Source organism: Pleurodeles waltl, chromosome 5 (assembly GCF_031143425.1).
Source record: "Pleurodeles waltl isolate 20211129_DDA chromosome 5, aPleWal1.hap1.20221129, whole genome shotgun sequence".
In the NCBI taxonomy this organism is placed as follows: Eukaryota; Metazoa; Chordata; class Amphibia; order Caudata; family Salamandridae; genus Pleurodeles; species Pleurodeles waltl.
Genome location: NC_090444.1, coordinates 964,837,797 through 964,862,233, shown reverse-complemented (window position 1 = coordinate 964,862,233; position 24,437 = coordinate 964,837,797). Strand labels below are relative to the sequence as shown.

Below are 24,437 nucleotides of genomic sequence, written 5' to 3'. Positions count from 1 at the left end.
GAGTGCTGAAGATAAGCAGGTTCCTGGCTGAGAATGCTATGATAGAGCAGGGTACAGCGCGGGCTTGGAAAAACACTGTGAGATTTGGCCAGTCTGATGCATGTTTTCTCAACAGTGACCTGACATAGCCAACGTGTGAATTTCACAGCTTACTCAAAGGGAGAAGGGTTTCTAGAACCTTCCTCTTCAGTTTGTTCAAAGTACATAAGGCAGGGAGCTTGACAGCTGGGAAGAAGGAACTCCTCTGAGAAGGGACGCCTTGCTGAGAAAATAATCACATTACGGTAGTCTCCTTTTTTTCGGTTGTCCAGGGTTCCATGACCTGAAGTTGTCAGACAAAAGGTGTCAAGCCCCATGGTGAAGCATTTTGAATTCTTAGTTTTTGCTTTGCGTTGTGCAAGCATGAATACAGTCTATATGATAGCCATTGTTGAAGTAGCCAATTTTCTTTGTTTCTGTGATCATTATTATTCTTTTTTTTTTTTTTTTATTTTTTTTTTTTATTTCTTTATATGTCGGAGGGAGGGGGTTACATGAGAAAAAAAAGAAGAAGACATAATATATCCGTACGAAGAAAGTAAGGTAAACAAAACAACGGGAGAAAGAAGACCTTTAAAAAAACATCAGTTATATATATCACATATCGAAACAATTAGCATTTTTTTTTTTTTTTTTTTTAAACTGTATCTTGATATTCCAACCATCTAGTCAGTGGTGCCCACATTCGTTCTCCTCTATGTCTCTTCTTATGACCCTTTAACTTATAAAGACTTAATTCAGTATTATAGATGGTAAGTAATCTAGAGCGCCAATTCTCAAACGTGGGGGGTTCTTTTTTGAGCCAATCTGTAGCAATACATAAGCGGTATATTGCCATGGACAAAAATAAAAATCGCCTTATTTTAAACAGTGCAGGTTCCATACTTTCAGATGAGTCCACGACTCCCAATACTACCAGCATAACAGTAACCTGAATATTACAATGCGTGATCTTCTTAAGGAATACCTCTATCTCATTTAATATCCCCTGCAACATTGGGCATACAAAAAACATATGCATTATCTCAGCTTCAACTTCCCCACATCGATTGCAGCTTCCAGAGGATATCCCCCACTTTTTCAATTTTGCTGGAGTATAATATAAGTCCATCAGTGTTTTGTAATGCTGGGTTTTCAAATTAGCTGATAGAAATGTTGTCTCAGCCATGGCTAAGGATTGGTCCACCCACTCTCCAGCCACCCCAAATCGTGCAATCCATCGCTCATTCTGTTGTGCCATATCATCTACTTGTAACTCTGTTAGTAACTTATATAACTTGCCAATCTTTGCCCCATTTTTAACAGCCTCAACTACCGGGATCTCCGACAACTGTACTGTAACGCACTTCTGAGACTGTAAAAAGTTTCGTATTTGCAAAAATTTTAAAAAATGGGTCTTAGGTAAGCCAAATTGAGACTGCAGATCCGTAAATGATTTACAACCGGATTTACAATACAAGTCTCCGACTTTATTTATTCCCCTAGAACGCCAAAAATCTAGTATGGGATCCCTAAAGATATGATTTGGGATAGCTGAAAATTTCACTGGTGTATAAGCCATAATCTTTCCCAGTCCCATACTCCGTTTTATTTGAGCCCAAACCTTGAAGGCGGACAAAAAAGGCTTAAATCTTACTTTTTTAAAGTAACTTGGTTCCTCAAATTTTGATAACCAACCACTTGCCTCCCCACCCGCCATCATAGTATAAATAGGGGTTGATTTTACTTCTTCATTACCCTTAAAACTTCCCCTTATAAGTTCATCCATATGTTGAAGACAACAGGCGTAGTAATACAGTGTAAAATTAGGGACTGACCACCCGCCTCGATCTTTGGGAAGTGTCATATACTTCATTGCCCTTCTCGTTTAAGCATATCCCCATAAAAAATTATTCCCCATCTTTTCCAATCTATTAAGCAATTTTTTATCAACCTCAAGGGGAATAGCCCGAAATAAATATAGGATTTTTGGCAGAACAATCATTTTCAATACATTGCAGCGACCCTCTAGCGATAAGTGCAAATTATGCATTCGGTCTAAATCCCTCTTTATTCTATTTAATAATGGGATAAAATTAATTTCCACCAACCGATTAACCACTGATGTAATCTTCACCCCCAAATACACTGCTTCAGATACCAATCGTCTATCTACTAGTGAAACGTGCCCAGAACATACTATTTGTGTTTTATCTGAGTTCAGCTTATATCCGGAATATTTTCCGAACTCTCTTGCCTCTATTTCTATTGCCTTAATAGCTTCCTCTGTGTTGCTTGTCACTATAGCTACATCATCAGCATATGCAAACACCTTATATGTTTCTCCATGATATAATAGAGGTTGAATATTTTTGCATTCTTCTAATCTCAGCAAGAAAGAATCAATATATAGAGCAAAGAGCAAGGGGGAACATGGACACCCTTGATTCCAAACCAGCAATGCAAATTCTAGCTTTTGGGGCTACATATAAAGTTTTTATAGCTGTGATATATCCACTCCCTATACCTTTCCAGCGCATGACTTCCCATAGAAACTTCCACGATACACGATCAAATGCCTTCTCGGCATCCAAAAGTAATAATCCTAAATTTGTTTGATATAGTTCTGCAAGATCAAACATGGCTATTATTCTTCTTATATGATCTATTGTATCTCTACCCGGAATAAACCCATGTTGTTGTTTTCTAACCAGCCTGACTATCACATTTGCCAATCTACTGGCCAAAATCTTTGCATAAATCTTTCCATCTACGTTTAACAAAGATATGGGTCTATATGAACTGGGGAACTCTGTTGATTTATCCTTTTTTTTTTTAGCACTATAATACTTGCACATTCCCACGATAAGGGTGCCTGACCTGCCTGCGCTATACAAAAAATGCTATGCATATCCTTTTTAATATCTATCAGGAAGGTCTTGTAAAATTCAAGTGGTATTGCATCCGGTCCAGCAGCTTTCCCTGTTGCCAGGGAGCTTACTGCCTCAATTATCTCATCAATACGAATTGGTGCATCTAATGTAATTTGTTCCTCAGAAGAAAGCCTTGTACTCTTTAATCCCCCCAGAAATTCACTAACCTTTTTTTGTAGCTGTTCAGAATACACTATATCTTCACTATACAGCTCCTGATAGTAACCCTTAAAAACCTCTAGAATTCCTTCTAACTCTGTATGTTTCCGCCCATTACCATCAATTATGTTCAAAACATTCTGTTTAATTGCCTTTTGTCTGACCCGTCTACCTAAGACTTTTCCTGTGGATTCACCATATTCATAACACTCCAATCGGTGACTTTGATAGTCAGCTGCCACTGTTTTATTCAAGTAAGCATTTATTTTAGCCTTAAGAATCGCCATTTGGGTCTGAGTGAGAGTAATATCTTCTCTACTAGTAATTTTACTAGCTAATTCCCTCTCTTTTGTTATTAATCTTTCTTGGAGTTCTACAATTTCCTTCCCCCTAATTTTCTGTATTCCCAAACTATAGCTAAGAGTTTCACCTCTCACTGCAGCTTTAAATGAATCCCATACCATCCCCGGATCTGCCGTATTCCTATTGATATAAAAAAAGTGGTGAATCCACTCTTTCATATGGGATATATATCCTGGGTCAACCAACAATTTCCTATCAAATGTCCATGCACAACGCGGATTAGATGGACCCTTAGTTGTTATGGACAATATTAATGGATTATGATCTGATAAGAATCTGGGGTTGCATTCTATTTCAGCCCCATGGATTAAGTTTTGTGATACGAAAAAATAATCCAACCCAGGTATTTTGAGAAAGGGAAGGACATACTGGTGGGGGGCATAGATACCCCCCCCCCCCCGCCGCCGTGGAGGAGGCTGATCCTCTAGTAAACGAGGAGATGACGGCTATAGATGTGCCCCCCCGCATGAAGGTGGGCAGAGTGATGCTGAAGATGTGGCAACTTTACAAAAACAAGCTACCGGGAGTCAGATGGAGCAGAGGGAGCAGAGGGAGGGCGCACAAGGCGCTAGGTCATTATTACAGGTGGAGCGGAGGCCAGTGGAATTACGCGATAATGAGACAATACAAGGAGACAAGTTTTTCTCACTATCAGATCATTCAAGTTGGTCAAGCAACGAGCAGCTGGATTTGGAGGCGGATAAAACTTCTTCTGAATTCGAATCTGAGGTGTCCTCTTTGGCATTGGGAAAGGAATTACAGGAGAGTGGCAGGAGTGCCACTGTTAGGAAAAAACAGAGGAAGAGAAATGAGCAAGTAGGACCTAATAAGCACTCCACTAACCCATTGGACACTAAGGGTCTTCAGGGGCTTCAGTGGGAGTATTCCAAGGATGATTTAACTCTATATGATAATGGTGAAAAACAGCCTAATCCTGTGTCACTGGAAACCATATATCAAAGCATTATGGAACATCGAGAGGAATCTAAATTAGAGAGCCGTAGGACTCAAATGGCTTGCCGCAAGATGCAAATCCAAATTCGTCGAGTAGCTAAGACATGTTCAGAGTTTACTACACGGATGGAAGAAGCAGAGACCCGGATCTCGCGTCTGGAGGATGAGGCTGGAGCTCGCCAGTCATCTCGAGAAATGATGGAGAAACAACTTGAGGACACTCAGTGGAAATTGACAGATTTAGAGGATAGAATGAGGAGGAATAATCTGCGCGTCCTGGGTGTACCAGAAGGACTTGAAGGATCAGATATACATAGCTTTATGGTCGCACTTTTTAAGGAAGCTTTTCCGGACTTACACCAGTGGGACTGGGACAAAGAGGTTCAAAGAGCCCATCGATTTCCTTTTAGCAAAATAGGATCAAACTCAGAAGGAGGAAGTGGTAGACCTAGAGCAATATTAATCTCTTTGCTTAATTATCAGGCAAGGCAGGCTATATACGACCAAGCTCGACCCAATGCTAGAAGTAAGGCTAAGGGATGTGAGTTTTTTGTGAGACCAGACTATTGCCATATTACTGTTGAAAAAAGGTGGAGGCTCCGGCAGTTAATTCAGCCACTTCAAAGTAAGGGGGCACAGGTTTTTTTATTAAATCCGGCTAAACTGAAAGTAGTAATGGATAATAGGACTTACTTCTTCACGACAGAGGAGAAAGCAAGGGCTTTTTTGGGTGGACTTAACGGTCCGGTTCCCTAAGATAGATTGTCTGGATTGGGACATAGGGGTAGGGGTAAAGTAGAGAGGGTTAGGAGTTAAGCCCTGAGAAGTCGAGCCGGGGGTAAGAGAGAAGCCTCTTAGGATTAATCCCCCCTTTAGGAAAAAAAATATATATTTTTTTGGCTGAAACAGGGTTAGATAGAGAGAGATAAAGACAAAGAAAGGGAGAAAAGGTAAAAGAAAAAAAGAAAAAGAAAATCATGCACTGGGTAGGGACGGTCGGAGCGGAAGCTTTACCATCATTAGGGACAGTGAGATCCCATACTCTCCATAAATTGGGTGTAAGGGGTGTAGGGGGGTGGGGGGGGTGGGGGGGTTGGTAGCAGGGTTGGGGTACAAGGGGTGGGAGGATGGGAGAGGGGGGAGAGGGGTGGCGGGGAGTGGGGGGGCACTAATATAGGCAGAAATGTTCAGAACAATTTAATGAAGACATATCAAAAGAAGAGGATGTATAGGATTCAATATCAACAAGTTGGTTTCTTTAAGGGAGAAAGTATTGACGTAAGTTTGGTACATCAAACTGAGTGATATGGCAAATAGATTAAGGATTTGTACACTGAATATTTGCGGTCTAAATAGCCCCCAGAAAAGGAAAAGAGTGGCAGCTGGTCTTAAACTAATTAAATCAGATTTATATTGCTTGCAGGAAACACACATTGCATGGAGTAAGCGAGAGCTCATACGAGAGCTTGGGTTGACGCCTCTTGTTTGTACCAGACAGGAGGTTTCGACACGTGGGGTGACGATACTTGCCAGAAATAACAATGTACAAGTTTGTAGATCTCGAGCAAGTAACGATGGGCGGTGGGCTCTCTTAGAATTATCCGTGAATACATTTAAATTTACCCTCTGCACTATATATGGATCAGTTTTGGACGAGGCTGAGCCTCTGGATACGTTGAACATGGAACTAGTTGGATGGCCCTTACCAATAATTATTTGTGGCGACTTAAATATTCATTTAGAGGTAGGTAGCAGGAGCATGGGCACCCAGAGTTTATATCAGGGACGAAAGCCTAAAGTATGGAAAGCTCTAAGGAGGTTAGTAAGGGAACATGGGTTGAGAGATGTCTGGGGAAAATATTAAAACTGTAGATCCAGGGTATACCTATTACTCGTTCCCACATGCTAAATTGGTAAGGTTGGATTATTTTTTCGGATCATTATTATTCTAATGTTGTGATTATTTTGCACGTGTGTTGCTGCATTTGAAATAAAAGCTCACATTATTCTTTCCGTGTATAAATCTTGGGAAGTGCCTTTATAAATATATTACTCAGACTGAGAGTGCTGCATGCTTTGCATTCCTTTCACTGCGTCAGAAGCAGAGCAGAATAAAAAAAAGATAAAGGATGACAGTATCTACCAATTAGATTAGAAGATTAAGGGTCTGATTCAGGGCCTGATAAGAAGTTGGGCAGTTGAACCGCCACAACTCCAAAACGCAGGTGGTGAGGGGGCCGTCAAGTTGGCGGCCTCATCATCGTCATATTACGATGTTTCCACCGGGCTGAAACGTCATATTATGATGTTTATGCCAGTCAGCCTGGTGGAAACAGTGCGGCAGCACTAGCCTCGGCTCTCGTACCACACAGCACCCTCAGAATGCGCACTGTCAGCCATAGCAGACAGTGCGCATTCCGAGGGTGTCGGAAGGGGGGCCCCTGCACTGCCCACAATATGGTCACAGGCATTGCAGGGACCGCCCTGTGGCCTCCAGCACTGCCTTTCCACCATGAAAAGGTTGGCAGAAAGCAAAGTTGTGATCAGCACAGCGATGCAGAACTCTGCACTGCCGTGGCTGAGCACGACTTTGACCGCCGCCAACCCGTCAGGATCCCTGATCCTGGCAGTCGGACCGCCAGCATTGCAGTGATCTGACTGCCATCGCGAGTTCGGCAGCCCGTAGGCCGCCAAACTCATAATTAGACCCTTAGACTTTTGTGGATGGATTACTCCATCACAACTGTGACGGATATCACGTCCGCCAAAATCTAAATCCCATAGGAAATATTGGGATTTCGTTTCAGCGAACGAGATATCTGTCACCGTTGTGACGGAGTTACCCATCCGTCAATATCTAAATCAGGCCCCAAGTGTTGCTTTGCAAGCATCACATGGGCTGCAATAAGGATAAATTAAGTGAAGATGCACTGTTTCAAGTTTAATTGTGTAGAATACACTAGCTTTTGGTTACATAAGTTTTACATAAGAATGTATGTTTTGGAGCAACATTGAGCATTCACTCATAATTATTTTTGGGCAGTCCACATCTGCAACATTTAAAATATGCCTCAACTCTTTCATTCTGCTTTGATCAATTTTCCATTGCATTTTAAAGAGTACAAAAAAGAGCCAGTACTAACCTCTTCTGCTGACATGTGGAATCGGAGTGTATTTGGTAGTACACTGCCATATTCCCAACGGAGTGCTCGTATCCGCAGCAGACGATCATACCTGTCAAAAAAAGAGAAAGAGAATGATCACACTGGCATTGAGAGGTACTCACAAAAGACAAGACAACTACATCCAACCATACTTCTACAGCACATCTTGAAAAAGTACAGTAATTTCACCTTCTTTCTTCCTTAGCCAAGGAACCTACAGAATTGTTATGTTTTTCAAGCGCCTCGCCTCCTGCGCTTCTGCCCCCGTTGTGCCCCTCTGATTGCTGTCTCCCCGATTGTTAGACTGTGCCATTAGTGTATTTCTCCGATTGTTTTCAAATTGTGACTGTTAAAATTGTGCCCGACTTTTTTGCCTTGTTTTTCGTGTTTTTGCCCCTTGTGCGCTCCCCCTTGCTCTCCGCTCCCTGCCGCTGCCTCCCTGCGGCCCGACCCCCTCGCGCCCCCATTCGCCACTCCCTCCCGCCTCCCAGCTGCTCCTCCCTCCCCCCTCCCTTCTTAATGGCTGGCACTGCGCGTCGCGAGTGAGCGACCTCTGACCTGTTTTAGGTCCTGAGCTCGCCCCCCACGTCCGCAGCACCAACCTGCTGTCTCCTGCCTCTGACCCCCGCCCACGCTGCTGCTAGCGTGTTCGAGGCTTCACTTGACCCGTGTGCTGTTTTTTCCGCCGTCCTGTAAGTGTTTTTCTATTTTCAGCGCCTTGCCTCTTGCGCTTCTGCCCCCGCCGTGCCCCTTCTGATTGTGCCACTTTTCGCCGCCCTGTAGTGCGTTTTACTGTTTTTTCAAGCGCCTTGACTCTTGCGCTTCTGCCCCGCCGTGCCCCTTCTGATTGTGCCTCTTTTCGCCGCCCTGTAGTGCGTTTTACTGTTTTTCAAGCGCCTCGCCTCCTGCGCTTCTGCCCCCGTTGTGCCCCTCTGATTGCTGTCTCCCCGATTGTTAGACTGTGCCATTAGTGTATTTCTCCGATTGTTTTCAAATTGTGACTGTTTGTTAAAATTGTGCCCGACTTTTTTGCCTTGTTTTTCGTGTTTTCGCCCCTTGTGCGCTCCCCCTTGCTCTCCGCTCCCTGCCGCTGCCTCCCTGCGGCCCCGCCCCCTCGCGCCCCCATTCGCCGCTCCCTCCCGCCTCCCAGCTGCTCCTCCCTCCCCCCTCCCTTCTTAATGGCTGGCGAGCCAGAGGCAAGCCCGTCCGCGCCTGGACCGCGCCCAGCGCCACCTCCCCTGGCCCTCACGCCCCCGCACCTCCTGCTTCCGTTACTCGGCCCGCGAACTCCTCGCCCTCAACCCTGGCCCCTCCACAGAGTGCTTCCTGGCCACCCCGAAGCACACCAAAGGACCTTTTTCCTGCCGCTCCTGCAACAGAACAACAAAGCCAGCAACAACCAACACAAACCACCTGCACTGCATCCTCCTCAACACACGCTCCGCACGAAAACACGCCATCGAGCTCTGGGACTTGCTCGACACCACTGCTCCAGACGTGGCCTTCCTGACCGAAACCTGGTGGAACGACTCTTCGGCCCCTGACATCGCCATCGCCATACCTGACGGATACAAGATCACCAGAAGAGATAGCACCAACGGAATCGGCGGAGGGATAGCCATCGCCCACAAATCTACCCTCAAGATCCACACCCACACGGACGACACCCTCAAGACAGCCGAACACCTCCACTTCCAGATTCACACGGACCCCAACACTACCCTCAGAGGAACCCTCATATAACGCCCTCCAGGACCAAGAGCCCCCTTCAGCGACACCGTCTCCGACCTCGCAAGCACCCACGCCCTCGCCTCTCCAGACTACATACTCCTGGGAGATCTTAACTTCCACCTGGAAAACAATAACAACGCCAACACCGCATCACTGACCACCAACCTCCTCAACCTCGGACTCCGTCAACTGGTCAACACCCCCACCCACATTGCCGGACACACGCTTGACCCACTCTTCACCTCAAGCAACCACATCTCCTTCAGCCACACCTCCGAACTCCACTGGACCGACCATCACTGCGTCCACTTCACCTTCAAGAAAAACACCGAACACCACTGCATCCCTCTACCGCCTCACCGCCGCTGGGGAAAAGTCACCGAAGACCAACTGACCAGCACACTCGCCAAATACCCACCACCCAAACCCACCGACCCGAGCACCGCCGCCATCAACCTCCATCAATGGATCCTCAACTGCGCCAACACCTTAGCCCCACTCAAGAAACCCACCGCCAACCAAGAAAAGAAAAAAACAGCCTGGTTCACAGACGAACTGACCACCTCCAAACGCACCTGCCAGAAACTCAAGAAGAAATGGATCCTCGAGCGCACACCTGACAACCTTGCCACCCTCAAGGACGCCAACCGTGAACACCACCAACGGATCCGACTCGCCAAGCGCGCCACTTCACAGAACGCCTCAACAACAACGCCCACGACTGCAAAGAACTCTTCTGCATCGTGAAGGAACTCTCCAACCCTAACGCCAACGACGTCCCTCCCTCCCAGAAACTCTGCGACGATCTCTCCACCTTCTTCCACCAGAAAATCGCAGCCATCCACGACAGCTTCAACACCGCACCTCCGCCAGACCCCACCCCCGACGACTCCTCCCACGCCTGCCGCCTCACCACCTGGACCCAAGTAGACGACGCCGAAACCCTAACAACCATGAATTCCATCCACTCAGGATCTCCCACGGACCCGTGCCCACATCACGTCTTCATCAAAGCCGACGCCACCATCGCCCCCAAACTCCGCAAGATCATCAACCTCTCCTTCAACACCGCCACCTTCCCGGACAGCTGGAAGCACGCAGAAATCCAACCCCTCCTCAAGAAACCCAAGGCTGACCCCAACGATCTCAAAAACTTCCGACCGATCTCTCTCCTCCCTTTTCCAGCGAAGGTCATTGAGAAGATCGTCAACGCGCAGCTCGCCCACTTCCTAGAAGACAACTCCATCCTAGACCCCTCACAATCTGGATTCAGACGAAACCACAGCACTGAGACCGCACTCCTCGCCGCCACAGATGACATCAGACAACAAATGGACAACGGCGAAACCTCAGCCCTCATCCTCCTCGACCTATCAGCCGCTTTCGACACAGTCTGTCACCGCACCCTGCTAACCCGTCTCCACGAAGCCGGCATCCAAGACAAAGCCCTCAACTGGATCTCATCCTTCCTCTCCGACAGAACCCAGAGAGTCCGACTCTCACCCTTCCGCTCCAAAGCCACCAACCTCATCTGCGGCGTCCCCCAAGGCTCCTCTCTTAGCCCAACGTTGTTCAACGTCTACATGGCCCCCCTCGCACAACTGGCCCGTCACCACAACCTCAGCATCATCTCCTACGCCGACGACACCCAGCTCGTCCTCTCCCTGACCAAAGATCTGCTCACCGCCAAAACCAACCTCCACGAGGGACTAAAATCCATCGCCGAGTGGATGAACAACAGCCGCCTGAAGCTCAACTCCGACAAAACGGAAGTCCTCATCCTCGGACGCACCCCCTCGGCCTGGAACGACTCCTGGTGGCCCACCGCCCTCGGACCCCCACCCACCCCAGCCAGCCACGCACGAAACCTCGGCTTCGTCCTCGACTCTGCCCTCACCATGTCCAAACAGATCAACGCCGTCTCCTCTTCTTGTTTCAACACCCTCCGCATGCTCCGCAGGATCTTCAAGTGGATTCCAACAGGAACCAGGAAGACGGTAACTCAAGCCCTCGTCCGTAGCAGACTTGACTACGGCAACGCACTCTACACAGGCATCCCAACGAAAGACATCAAACGACTCCAACGCATACAGAACGCATCCGCCCGCCTGATCCTCGACATACCCCGCCGATGTCACATCTCCCCCCACCTGAAGGACCTCCACTGGCTCCCTGTGGATAAAAGGATCACCTTCAAACTCCTCACCCACGCACACAAGGCACTACACAACACCGGACCCACCTACCTAAACACCAGACTCAACTTCTACATCCCCACACGTCAACTCAGCTCCGCCAACCTCGCCCTCGCCATCGTCCCCCGAATCCAGCGCAAGACCTCTGGCGGCAGATCCTTCTCCTTCCTCGCCGCCAAGACCTGGAACTCTCTCCCCACCTCACTACGCCAGACCCCAGGACCTCCTCACCTTCAGGAGACTCCTCAAGACATGGCTCTTCGAAAGCTAGCAGCACCCCCCCACCCCCTCGAAACCCTGTCGGGTACATAGCGCGCTTTATAAATTCACTGATTGATTATGTAGGTGCTGGAATTGGCTAGAAATAATACTGACATCTACGTTTTGGCAAGTAACCAGATAATTAATTCATTACCATCAATTATTTAATTTTCTACTATAATGATGATGATGATGTATCTCGATTAACAATGATATTATTTCACACTGCTGGGTGGGTATACTCTCAATTGGCACCAGCAAACTGCTTTGAAACATGCTAGCCTCAGTGCAGCCAAGATTTAGCTTAAAGGTTTTTCCCTGAATTCGTGGTCTTGAATCTTGGAGACATATGTGGCAAAACATTGGCCTACTCTTGATTTCCAAACCTGATGATAATGAAAATTGCCAACAGTACTGAAGAACAACTTTCCGAGACATTAGTGAGAGAACGTAGCCTACATAACCTATATTAATATGAAATGTTTACATATCAATGTGTGATGATGCTATATAGAAAACTATAATAGTAGAGATTTGCTTAAACGCGCACCTGAATTATGACCACGAAGAGTGGCCACCAATGTATACGCAAACTAATAATGATGAATAAAATGTTTATGTTATGATCAATTAAGTTTATATTAACATCCATACTGTTGAATCTGTATCGAAAATCTTATAGGCCTTAAGTTAGCGTGAGCTGCAGTTTAGCTGCCTGGCTCTCATATTAAATGCATTTTTCTGTTTTTCCAGTGTGCGGACTCGCAAGGGGCCATGACCCTGCAAATGTTCTTTTCTTCAGAACTTGGAAGATGAATGAAACCATGTTAAATCCGTTCACAAGTGCATATTCGGTGCCTTGGTTTAAAAGTTATGAGTAAATTGAAACAAATGTAGATTAATGAAATGTACAAGGTCACTTAGACCAATGGACAATGAATCTGCTGACCCAGAAGACGTGCCAAGGAATGAAGTAACGCCGGATGTGCCACCTCTGAAGACGTCAATTATGAAGACCAATCAAAAACTTGTGAATTAATGTGGGGTGACAATTGGGATTACCAAATGTTAAATTTGATAGGTTAAAGATAGGGGGGTATAGTGGATGTCCAATAGAATTTTGGGGGAATGTACTACGAAAAAGGGATAAAAACTCATGTCACAGAAAGGTCGAGAGAATTAGTTAGGGAATGCTATTGATTTTATCCAGAAACTGTGTCACTCTGTTTTGCGACTTGACATTTATTAGAAATCATCCTTGCCCTTAGACTGCCCTTTTTCACTTTCCTCTTATGAGGGAAGTGTCCCTTTCCGCCCTTTAATTAGATCCTGACTGATGGAGATTTGACTGATGTCCTGAAGACGAAGACTGAACCTGTGCGCTGACCTAATCTTTGGAGGGTAATTATGACAATGCAATTGTAATTTATCTATTTGCTTTTCCTTTCTAGGTACCAACTGCTTGCTTTTGACAGGGACCATAGCTAGATGTTTTCCAAATTGGTGTTCTAAATTGTTTTGCATGAAGCCCAACATGCCAATGCTAATTAGCGGTTAGGACAGGTGATCATCAAATTGACGCAAACAGACAAACGACTGAGACAATGCTTTGTTGAACTGACGTGCTATCAATACTCTGTTATATTCTGATCTATGTTCACGCTGTGTTATATTCTAATGTTTATGATTTTTGCCTTATTGAAATCTTATCAAAGTTGCCATATCGTAACTATGCTGTTGTGTTTCTTAGCTGAGATTGACGCATTTAATCTTAGATTGTAACTAATAGGGAATAAAACCCATAAAATTCTATTAAACTGGTGTGGTTATTCATGGCTGAAAGGCCATGGTTGCGTCGCCAATTTGATTAAGGACTCTGACTAAAGTGAAATGTATTGTTGTGGTAAATATTGATGACATTATTGATATATTGATTGACATATTGATTAGCTATCTCGCCCTACGGTGTCTCTCAACTGGGTCAAAAGATTAATTGGCCTAAAACAAGTCCTAATGTGTAATAAATTAACATAAAAGGACGCGTTAACAGTTCTGGTAGCAGAGCGACGGTTAGGTCCTTTGGGGCCCTAGGACGGAGAATCATTGTTTAATTTGTTTTTCTGTGATAATGCAAATTGGAGGTATGATGTGTTTCTAAATTCACCATGACTTTCCCGGGATCTCGGAGCCTGCCTAAGTGAGTTGGGGATGTTCTCGGCATCATAATGTGTGTGGTATAGGGTTTTGCGCTTGCTCAGCTTATGCCTTTCTGCAGGTGATCAGTGAAGTTTGTGTGTATCTAGGCCAAGTAAATGTTGTTTAGTAGGAGTGAGCGTACTCCGCAGTATGAGAGTAGGGAAGTCGGCGTACTTCACATGAGTGTGTCGCTTTGTGCAAAAAAAAAATATCCACGTGGTTGGATGTTCTGTACGGACCCGTCGTGGTCTAAGACTCCGGAGTATATTGACAAGTGTAGGAGACACTTGGGTTTATGTTGTAATCTGTACGGTTTAATAGGTCAATCGGGCGTGGTTGACAAGTCAAGTTTGAGTCAAAAAACGTATGTGTGAAACCTTCGATGGAGATTTGGCAAGTTCTAAAGTGCACTAGGATGAACCATTGACAAGTCGAGAGTAGAATTTGCGGGTCGAATTCTGCTTGCGTATGCGGGAGCTGAGAAGGAGAGAGTAGCGGCCGAGGCTTCAAGTGAAATCTCTGTAAAGTTCTGAAGCGAATGTGTTACCCTTCCTGTAGTAAACCGGCAGATTTGTGTTGTCATTAAAGGTGCTCGCAATAATATTGCATTAGTTTGTGTGGATTCAGTGAGGGGCGGACGAGCCGCAAGACTTTGTCAGGTGCAGTGTGTGAGTGTGACGTCAGTGGTGCAGCGCTGAGATAGGTCAGTGTCGAGAGGGGTCGCGCACGGATTGGCTGCCGTCCGTGAGGGGCAATAGGTTGAGAACGGTGGGTGAAGAGTGTCCTGGGAACTAAGTCACTTTCTGATTAAATACAAACAAGAGAAAACCGTAAAAATTAATTTTGTCAAGGCATTTAAGAGCGCTCTGAAAGGAGACGCATATATTATGGCAACTGATGGGGAGCCTACACCGCCTGAGGGTACTCCAGCTTACATGGTTATGGAGGAGAAGGGTGTCGTGCCTTGTTTATAGATGAAACAGTGGCGCAAATTAACAGAGAAAGAGGGATGTTTGGCTTTCCCAGAACATGGGATGTTCAATCCGAAGGTATTGGAGAATTTAAGGTGGATGTTAAGTACACAAAAACCACCTCCGAGGCCAGCTCAATATAAGGCTCTAGCGATTTGGGATTTGATGGCTCTTAAACATAGACAAGAAAGGTTTCAGAGAAGGCTAAAAAGGGCAGAAAAATCTTATGCAGAAGCTAGGTGGGATAACGAGAACAAAATGTGGAGACGGGGGATCGTTGACGGATTAAAGTTGTTCCCAGCAATAGCTATATAATGACTCTAGTAAACCTAAAGAGAATAAGAGACCTTGGGAAGAGGAAGACGATTCAGACGATGAAGAATTCATGGACCGATTATTACATGATCGCCCGCCACCTTATGCAGTGAGCGACAGTGTTCCAAGCACTAGCGTGGGTCCTGGGAACCAGACGCAGGAGAAGGGAGTTACTGATACGGTACAGACTAGTGATACGGCTTTGATACAGAATGGTGTCAGTGTGCCCACTGCGCCAGACATGCAGATACAGTTGCAACCTCCACCGCAGATACAGAGAATCTATCCAGACATCCCAGTACTTGAGACTACTACAAATCTGATAGTGCCGCCAGACCAGATATATACAAAATCGAGGTTAGTGCAGATTGAGTCAACTCCGAAATTGCTGTCCCAGCCGCAACCACAACTGCTACCAGGGTACAACCCAGTAGCTGGTCCCCCATTAGTACCGGTCCCGGGTACTTTGGAACAGACTTATGGAGTTACTGCTCCACGGAGTTTGGGACCAGGTCAGACACCTGCTGCAATATCATTACCAATCACTGTTGGTCCTCCAGTGCCATTATATGCACAGGGCAAATCTGGCGTATGTGATCAGGGAGTAATGACCCAAGATGCGATAAGAGGAGGGTCTATAGGAACTCCCCAGATAATGGCCCCAGGAGAACAAGCAGTTGAAAAGCCGAGGTCCTTAATAGACCTTAGCCCAGTAGAAGCACCCTTGGAAGCAATGCGTCAGGCAGGGTTAGGGGTTTTAACTCCACAGACAATAAGTACGAACACTTCACAGTCGCCAATGATACATGCAGGGAACATTTCACTGCAGGGTTTTACAGTACAAAAGCTGAATGAATGGCTAGAAAAGACTGATACTTCACAAAAGACTACAGTGACTGCAGTGGAACCGGAAAAGGTAGGGCAAGATGACTACCTAAATTTTGTAAGACTGGGAGTGGAAGCTGCTGAACTAGTGGACGGGACCATGGGGGTAAAAAGATTGGAGTCATACACTGAAGCAGAACTGAGATTCCTGTGCCCCAAGATTACCAAAGAAGTGGGCAAGGTGCATCAGAGATTAGCAAACCTGGCAGACAAATACAATATTGACATTGAGAGCACTAAACATTTGAAAAGAAGCTACAGATTAGACTTTGATTCCAAAGATTTTGAGCACATGAGGTCTGCCGGAATGAAGGCGCATTTAAAAGAACTATTGCAAAGTGCGCAAATTTGGTGTGCATTAGAAAAATGGGAAGGCAGATGGGCAAAGAAAAGAGATAAGGAAAAGGGTGACAGTCCAGGGTCAGGTCAGACCAAAGCCTCACCCGATACAGAATCGGTAAAAATACTACCCATGAGAGAAACAGCTGGTGGCGTTTTAGTCCATGTGCCGTGGACCAGAGGAGACATCCTATCTTTTACTAATGATTATCCCAGATTGAGTGGGAGAAATCATAAAGTGATTGAATTTTTGAAGCAAAAGGTGTCGCCGAAAGTGACTGATTGGCAGAATATTGACCGGACCTCACAAGAGGTTAAGGAATCTATACATGCTTATTATGAGAGGTTGTTAAAGGCATTTAAACATTACAGTGGTACTGAGACCATCGAGCCGAAGGACATGAACCATCTCGTGTTCAGATTTGTTGAAGGGCTGAGACCAGAGGTCAGTCAGATGATTAAGAATCATTTGATTTGTTGGCAAGCAAAGCCGATTGATGAGGTGTTGCAGTATGCAAAATATTGTAGCGACAAAATTGAGCTGAAGCAGAAAAAGCTGAAGGAAAAAGTGATGGTGATGCAGATAAGGGCTGCACAGGCAGGAATACAGGGAAATTGAATTCAACAGATGATACAGCAGCAACCGCAAATGAATAGTGTGTTTCAGGCGCAACCGAGAGGTCGTGGCCGAGGGTTTGTGAATCGCGGTCCAGACTTGAATACCGTTGTGGTTCAAAATGATGCACAAGGGATGAAAAAGATGTCACCATGTCACGCGTGCGGGGTGTGGGGCACTGGAAACGGGAGTGCCCGAATGTGGTGCAGGATGGTGTTGTTCAACAAAGCACTAATGTCGGTACATTGCAAAATGTAAGAGGTTCAAAACTGAGACATCAAAATCAGAATTTTCAAAATAACCTGGTACAGATGCAAGGGGTACAGCCCATGCAGCAGATGCAACTGCCGCGTGTTCAGCCAGTACAAATGCAGCAAGTACAACAGCAGGTTCCCATGGTACCTAGACAGCAAATGCAATTACCAGTGGCTCCGATTGGACAGCAACAGGTGATGCTTCAACAGGTCACAGGTCAGGTAATGAGTCAAAATAATACAGTACAGCAATTCCCATTACGAGGTGAAAATGGCATGAATGGAGAGTGGTCGGATGACAGCTCAGATAGTGAAGAGTGCAGGCTTGCAGCATCCCTAGAGGTAGACCAGAGGGGTCCCTATGTGGAGGGGAAGGTAATGGGTTACAAAGTTTTGTTCTTGGTCGATACCGGAGCTACACGCTCTACAGTCAGAAGTGCGGAGGTTCCGAAACTACCACTTTCGGGGCGTACCATAAGGTTAGTCAGAGTAGCAAACCAGTATCTGACAAATCCGATTACAGATCCAGTGCAAGTTGAGATCGGCAATTTTCAGGGACTGCATAGGTTTGTAGTCTGTGATTCAAGTCCGGTATCCCTATTGGGAAGGGACTTACTGTGCAAGACAAAATGTTTGATTACTTGTTCCAATGATGGAATTGAAGTACAGACAAATAGTGATGATGGAGATGAAGGTCAGTTCTCAGAGGAAGAGACAGGGACGGCAAATGAGGATTATCCTTTGATTACTTTGTTTCCGATGCTTACAATGATTGACCTACCTGTCGAGGTACAGGGAACTGTGACAGAGAAAGTGTGGGATCTGACAGGAAAGGAAGTGGGACTAATAAAAGGTGTGGAACCAGTTAAAGTACAAGTGAAGCCAGGTGCCACAATATCATATGGCACAAGATGTTCCTATTGAAGTGTCACAAATAATTGCAGATTTTCTGAAACAGGGAGTCCTAAAAGAACTTTTGAGCAGTCCATGTAATTCTCCGATAATGGGTCTGAAAAAGCCCTGAGGGAAAGTCCGAATTGTGCAAGATTTGAGGAAAATAAACAAGATTGTGGTAAAATGTTGCCCCATAGTGCCAAATCCAGCAGTGATCATGTTTCAGGTTCCGTGTGATGCTGAGTGGTTCACCGTTATAGACCTGTCACAAGCCTTCTTTTCGATACCTCTTCACAAGGACAGACAATTTTTGTTCAGTTTCAAATTCCTGGATAAGGTGTACAGTTGGTGCATAATTCCACAAGGGTTTTCTGAATCACCGTCCATCTTCAATCAGATATTGAAAAAGGATTTGGAATCCTTAGTACTGCCTTTTAACTCGACTCTAGTGCAGTACATCAATGACTTGCTGATTGCATCCAAGACAAGGGATAACTGTAAATATGACAATTGCCTTACTGAATCATTTGGGGAAAAACGGACATAAGGTGTCACCCAAGAAGCTGCATTACGGTCAGAAACAGGTGAAATATTTAGGACATCTAATTGAAAGAGGGTCCAGGAGAATATTGAAAGAAAGAATAACAGCCATTTTGCAAATGAACCCTCCAACGACAAAAAAGGGATGTCAGAATGTTTTTGGGTATGGTGGGCTACTGTCGCCAGTGGATACCCAACTTCTCGATTATCTCAAAACCTTTGATAAAACTAACAGGTAAAGAGATCAAGGATGAGCCATATACCATAGCTTTGTCCAAAGAAGAGCTTGAGTCATTCATGGAATTGAGAGAGTGCATGTGCAGGGCACCAGCGTGAAGTATGCCTGATTATACGAAGCCTTTTCTACTGTTTTGTCATGAACATGATGCTTGTTCTTTGTCTGTCTTGACACAGGTCCATGGAGGTGCAAATCGCCCTGTAGCGTATTTTTCAGCTACCTTGGATCCCGTTGCAGCAGCCTTACCAGGTTGTTTGTGCGCAGTCACAGCAGTTGGTCAGAGCCTTACGCAATGTGAAGGTATAGTGATGGGATACCCCCTAACAGTAATGGTTCCGCATTCAGTTGAAATTCTGTTGACTCGAACCAAAACCCAGCACATGACAAATGCTCGACTTACCAAACATGAGACAATTATACTGGGGTCCCCAAATGTTTCTCTGAAACGATGTACTGTGTTAAACCCGGCAACTTTACTTCCTGCTGAGAGTACTGAAGTCAATAATGAAGAAGAATTTGAACATGATTGTCTTGAGGTAACGGAATTATGTACCAAACCACAACCTGATATTCAAGATACACAGTTAAAGGAAAATGATTGCATTATGTTTGTTGATGGGTCTTGTTTGAGAGATTCCATCGGAACACTGAGAGCTGGTTACGCTGTGTGCACTATAGCTGGTATCATTGAAGCCTCCTGGCTCAAGAAGGTGTTTTCCGCACAAGTGGCAGAGTTAATTGCCCTTACTAAGGCATGCCACACAGCTGTGAATCTGAGAGTCACTATCTATACTGACAGCAGATACGGATTTGGATTGGTACATGATTTTGGCCAACTGTGGTCGCAGAGAGGTTTCATGACCTCTTCTGGTTCTCCTGTGAAGAATGGTGAACAAATAAAGGATTTGTTACATGAGATTCAGTTACCTCTTGAAATTGCCGTAGTGAAATGCAATGCTCACGTTAAGTCACAAGGCTTTGTGTCCATGGGAAACGGTTATGCAGATCAAGTCGCAAGGTGTTGCGCATTGAACTGTATATCATTCAAGGACAGTGGGAATTGTTACCGCAAACTGAAAATGACACATGTTTGAACTTTGCATTAAGGGTGGTTGATACCCTAGATGAGCTAAAGACATTACAGGGTCGTGCTTGCAAAGAAGAAAAACACTCCTGGCAAAGAATGCAATGTGTACAGAGGGCTGACGACTTGTGGGTCTCAGAGGAGGGGAAATTCGTTTTGCCAAACAGCCTTCTGTCACAATTCGCAAGGTTATATCATGGACAGGCTCACCTTGGGAGAGATGCAATGATCAGGTCATTCAAAATCGATTGGTTTAACCCAAAGTTCAGACATGCCGCGGAGGTTACCTGTCACAGGTGCATCATCTGTCAACAGATGAATGCTGGAAAAGGGACTGTGGTAACTTTGAGCCACATTGGGAGAGCTGGTGGTCAATTCAGCAAAATGCAAATGGATTTCATTGAGATGCCTGTTTGTGGAGGATTGAAGTACGTGTTGGTGATTGTGTGTGTTTTCAGTCATTGGATTGAAGCCTACCCCACACGTAGAAATGACAGTCTCACAGTTGCAAAGCTGCTACTTAGGGAACTAATACCAAGGTTCGGGTTTCCGGACTCTATAGAGTCAGATAGGGGCAGACACTTCGACAATGAGGTGATTAAACTTCTGTGTGCTGCACTAGACATCGAACAAAAGCTGCATTGTAGCTACCGCCCTGAAGCATCAGGACTAGTAGAGCAAATGAATGGTACTCTGAAGTCAAGAATGGCAAAGATGTGCGCAGCTACCAATATGAAATGGCCAGATGCATTGCCCTTAGTGCTGATGTCAATGAGAAACACCCCTGATAAGAAGACAGGACTGTCCCCCCATGAGATCCTCATGGGCAGAGCTATGAGGTTGCCAGCAGTACCTGCAAATGCTCTAGTGAATATAACAGATGATATGGTGTTGGATTACTGCAAAGGTTTGGCTGATGTGATTCGCTCTTTCTCTCACCAGGTAGAGGCCAACACATTGCCACCGATTGGAGATCCAGGTCACACCCTACAGGCCGGTGACTGGGTGGTTGTCAAGAAGCACGTAAGAAAGTTGTGTTTGGAGCCGCGCTGGAAAGGGCCGTATCAAGTAATCTTGACAACAACCACTGCTGTGAAATGTGCAGGCGTTCCAAATTGGATACATGCCAGTCACACAAAGAAGGTAACGTGCCCAACTGACGAGGAACTTGAAGTTTCCGGCACAACAGTTCCAGGAAAAGAAGTCTCAGGGTCAGAAGGCCACTGAGAACAGCCTCGTCCCTCAAACAGTGAATGAGTTTGAGAGAGGTGACAGAGTGCCTATCTCCGTAGAGGGGGCAGGAGAACTAAGTCAAGGAGAGGTTCTCCCAGAAGTAGACGGATACGGGTTAGAACTCGAACCCGTTACAGATCAAGAAGAAGAAGAAGGGGAAATAATAGAAAGAGATCAGAGTGTACCAGCATCCCCTGAGCCAGTTGTAGGTCCATCAAGTGAGAACACCATATTACAAGAGGAGGGTGCTGTCCAGCGTCCTGAAAAGTCAAATCGGAAGAAGACGCATAAGGGTGATAACTGGCCAGAGAAACCAGTTTTAAGGATAAGAAGCATACCAGGTGAAACCATAACAGAAGAAACTGACACATCCCGAGTGGAAGATCTAATTGAAGGAGATCTGCAAGGTGAACGCAGATTAAAAAGAAAGAGAGTCACAAACAGAAGATATACAGGTCCTGAATGGACGTATTCTACAACATCTGAATGGCAACAAGAATTCCTAGCATTCTGTTTTGATCAAGAAGTACCAGGTCAATACTACGGTACCTGAATTAACTCAAAGAAAAGACTTTGTCAAATCAGGTTAGAAACTTGTCATAATCAGGTTTCTCAAAGTCAAATCAGGTTCTAATGTCACATCAGGTAATTTATAAGTCTCTTTCTCTTGGTTTTCAGTTTTGATTTTCAACAAAGGGGTCCTGGAGCAAGTGAAAACGCTGTAAATATACGCGGAGAGCAAGAAAAAAAAAATCTATATCATCCTCAAGTTGATTGTTATTCTGCTATCTGATTCTATACAGACATGGTTTATAATAGAGGTAGTAACAAGAAAAGTAAGGTGTGTGGTTGGTGAAGCCTTATAATAGGTATTGTGTGTGCAATAATAATTGTGGGAGTGATTGTGGGAATGTCGTGGTTAGATAAAAGACTATTAACGCTACTTCAAAACCTGAAACTACAACACTAACACCATGGGAGAGGTTTGAGCAGGATGCAAGACATTTGCATGAGGGAACTAATTCAAAAGGGGAACTTTCTACTAATGTCTTCTATCGCTTGCTGTATGAGTATGTTGAGACCATGGATGCGAAAGACTGTTAGGTGTGTACCAAGATTCCTTCATCTGTGCAAGAAGGGGTTACCTATCATAGCCTTCCTCTAACATACGGGATTAGCTGTAGTTTGTTACTAACCAGATTCTATAATCAAGAGCATGTGCAATACTTTTATTCAAATCTGGACGTTGTGTTTTCCTTTGTGCCTGTGATTGAGTTCTTGAACAAGTTAGCTAAAGAGCATGACATAAAAATAGTTAGAGGTTTCTTCGAATCAACGCTTACATTTGGAACTGCTTATGCACATCGCAACAATCTGACCTGTTTGCTGTCACCTGTAGAGAAAAGCTTCTTAGATCACACTGATGATAGACGCAAAGCATTAAAAGAAAGATTAGAAAAAGGATTAGAAAAACGCACTTTTGCAAATGATTATGCTTACAACGCAATCAAAACGCAAGGCAAATTAGCTATAGATGCATTACATGTAGGTAGGCTTTGTATATATAGGCCGAAATCTGAGCAGGACAATTTGTTTGTGGGAACGAGTGAATGTAGACATGTGTTTTTGTTTCAGAGTAAATGGACATTTATGTTGAATGGACAGGATCCAGCGATCCCTGGGATCTATTATATCTGTGGACTTAATGCTTATTACCGTCTCCCTAAGGGATGGTATGGGACATGTTATTTGGGAATAGTTTTCCCAAAGATTTACCAGATTGATGACTTGAAGCAAATACCTAAAACGTCTGAATTATAACATGCTAGACAAAAACGAGAATCAGTGGCTGCTGTCATTGGTGATATATTTGGAGCTATAATCCCTTCAGTAGGGGTTATCTTGAATTCCATGAAAATCCAAAAGTTGTCTACTATTGTGGATAACATGCTGACAAATTTTACAGGTGCTATACTCCTGATGGATACTGAACTTGCTGCAGAAAGAGCTATGACTCTTCAAAATCGGCTTGCTTTAGACATTCTTTTAGCAAAGAGTGGAGGGGTCTGCAAGATGCTCAACGAGCGTCATTGTTGCTCATTCATTCCAGACAATAGTAAAAAGATTAGAGGTATGCTTACTAACCTAACTAGAGATAGTGCAGATTTGAAGGAACTTGGAGTGTGGGAGAAATTTGGAAAAGGAGTTGCTAGAGTGGGAAGCTGGTTTACCAATATTTGGAACGGAGTACTTGCAAAAATACTAGGGGGTCTATTAATTGTTCTGGCCTGTCTATTAGGATTATGGGGGGCATGCAAAATTAATGATAAAATTAAAAGAAATTGGACCAAAAGAACCAGGAGAAATGAAGAAAGTGAGAGAGAGAAAATGTTCAATGAAATTTGGGAAAGCTCACATAAGGGACAAGATGTTGAAATGCGCATAATGCGTAAAGAGAAAAATTAAAATGAAAGGTTAAAGGAAAGGTTCCAGAGAAGGCTAAAAAGGGAAGAAAAATCTTATGCAGAAGCTAGGTGGGATAACGAGAAAAAAATGTGGAGACTGGGGATCATTGACGGATTAAAGTTGTTCCCAGCAATAGCTCAGGGAGAAGAGTCACAAGGAAAGAAAGCCTCCTGTAAAACAGATAAGGACTCTAGTAAGCCTAAAGAGAATAAGAGTCCTTGGGAAGAGGAAGACGATTCAGACTATGAAGAATTCATGGACCGATTATTACATGATCTCCCGCCACCTTATGCGGTGAGCGACAGTGTTCCAAGCACTAGCGTGGGTCCTGGGAACCAGACGCAGGAGAAGGGAGTTACTGATACAGTACAACAGTACTGAAGAACAACTTTCCTAGACATTAGCACAAATAAGTAATAAAACAACCAACTCTTATTTTCTAACTCAATGCAATAATGTTACCAAACAGTAATAATCATTCTTCAGAAATGAAAAACAAATCTTTAGTATTTCGCTTGGCCCAAGATTCTTGTTTTCAATAAGCACAAAATACTAAGACAGCAACTGCTATGACAATGTAAACATGCCTTGTTAAATATCCCAAGAACAAATATCATACAGAAAGCCA

General features: G+C 44.7%; 1 protein-coding gene across 1 annotated transcript in view; it reads right to left on the bottom strand.

Moving 5' to 3' along the window:
* GINS1 (GINS complex subunit 1) overlaps positions 1 to 24,437 on the bottom strand; it is a 328,575-nt gene that overhangs the window by 151,266 nt on the left and 152,872 nt on the right. The window contains exon 4 of the mRNA XM_069235089.1: positions 7,571 to 7,661. Coding sequence (XP_069091190.1) covers positions 7,571 to 7,661 — 91 coding nt within the window. The remainder of the gene's footprint in view (positions 1 to 7,570; positions 7,662 to 24,437) is intronic.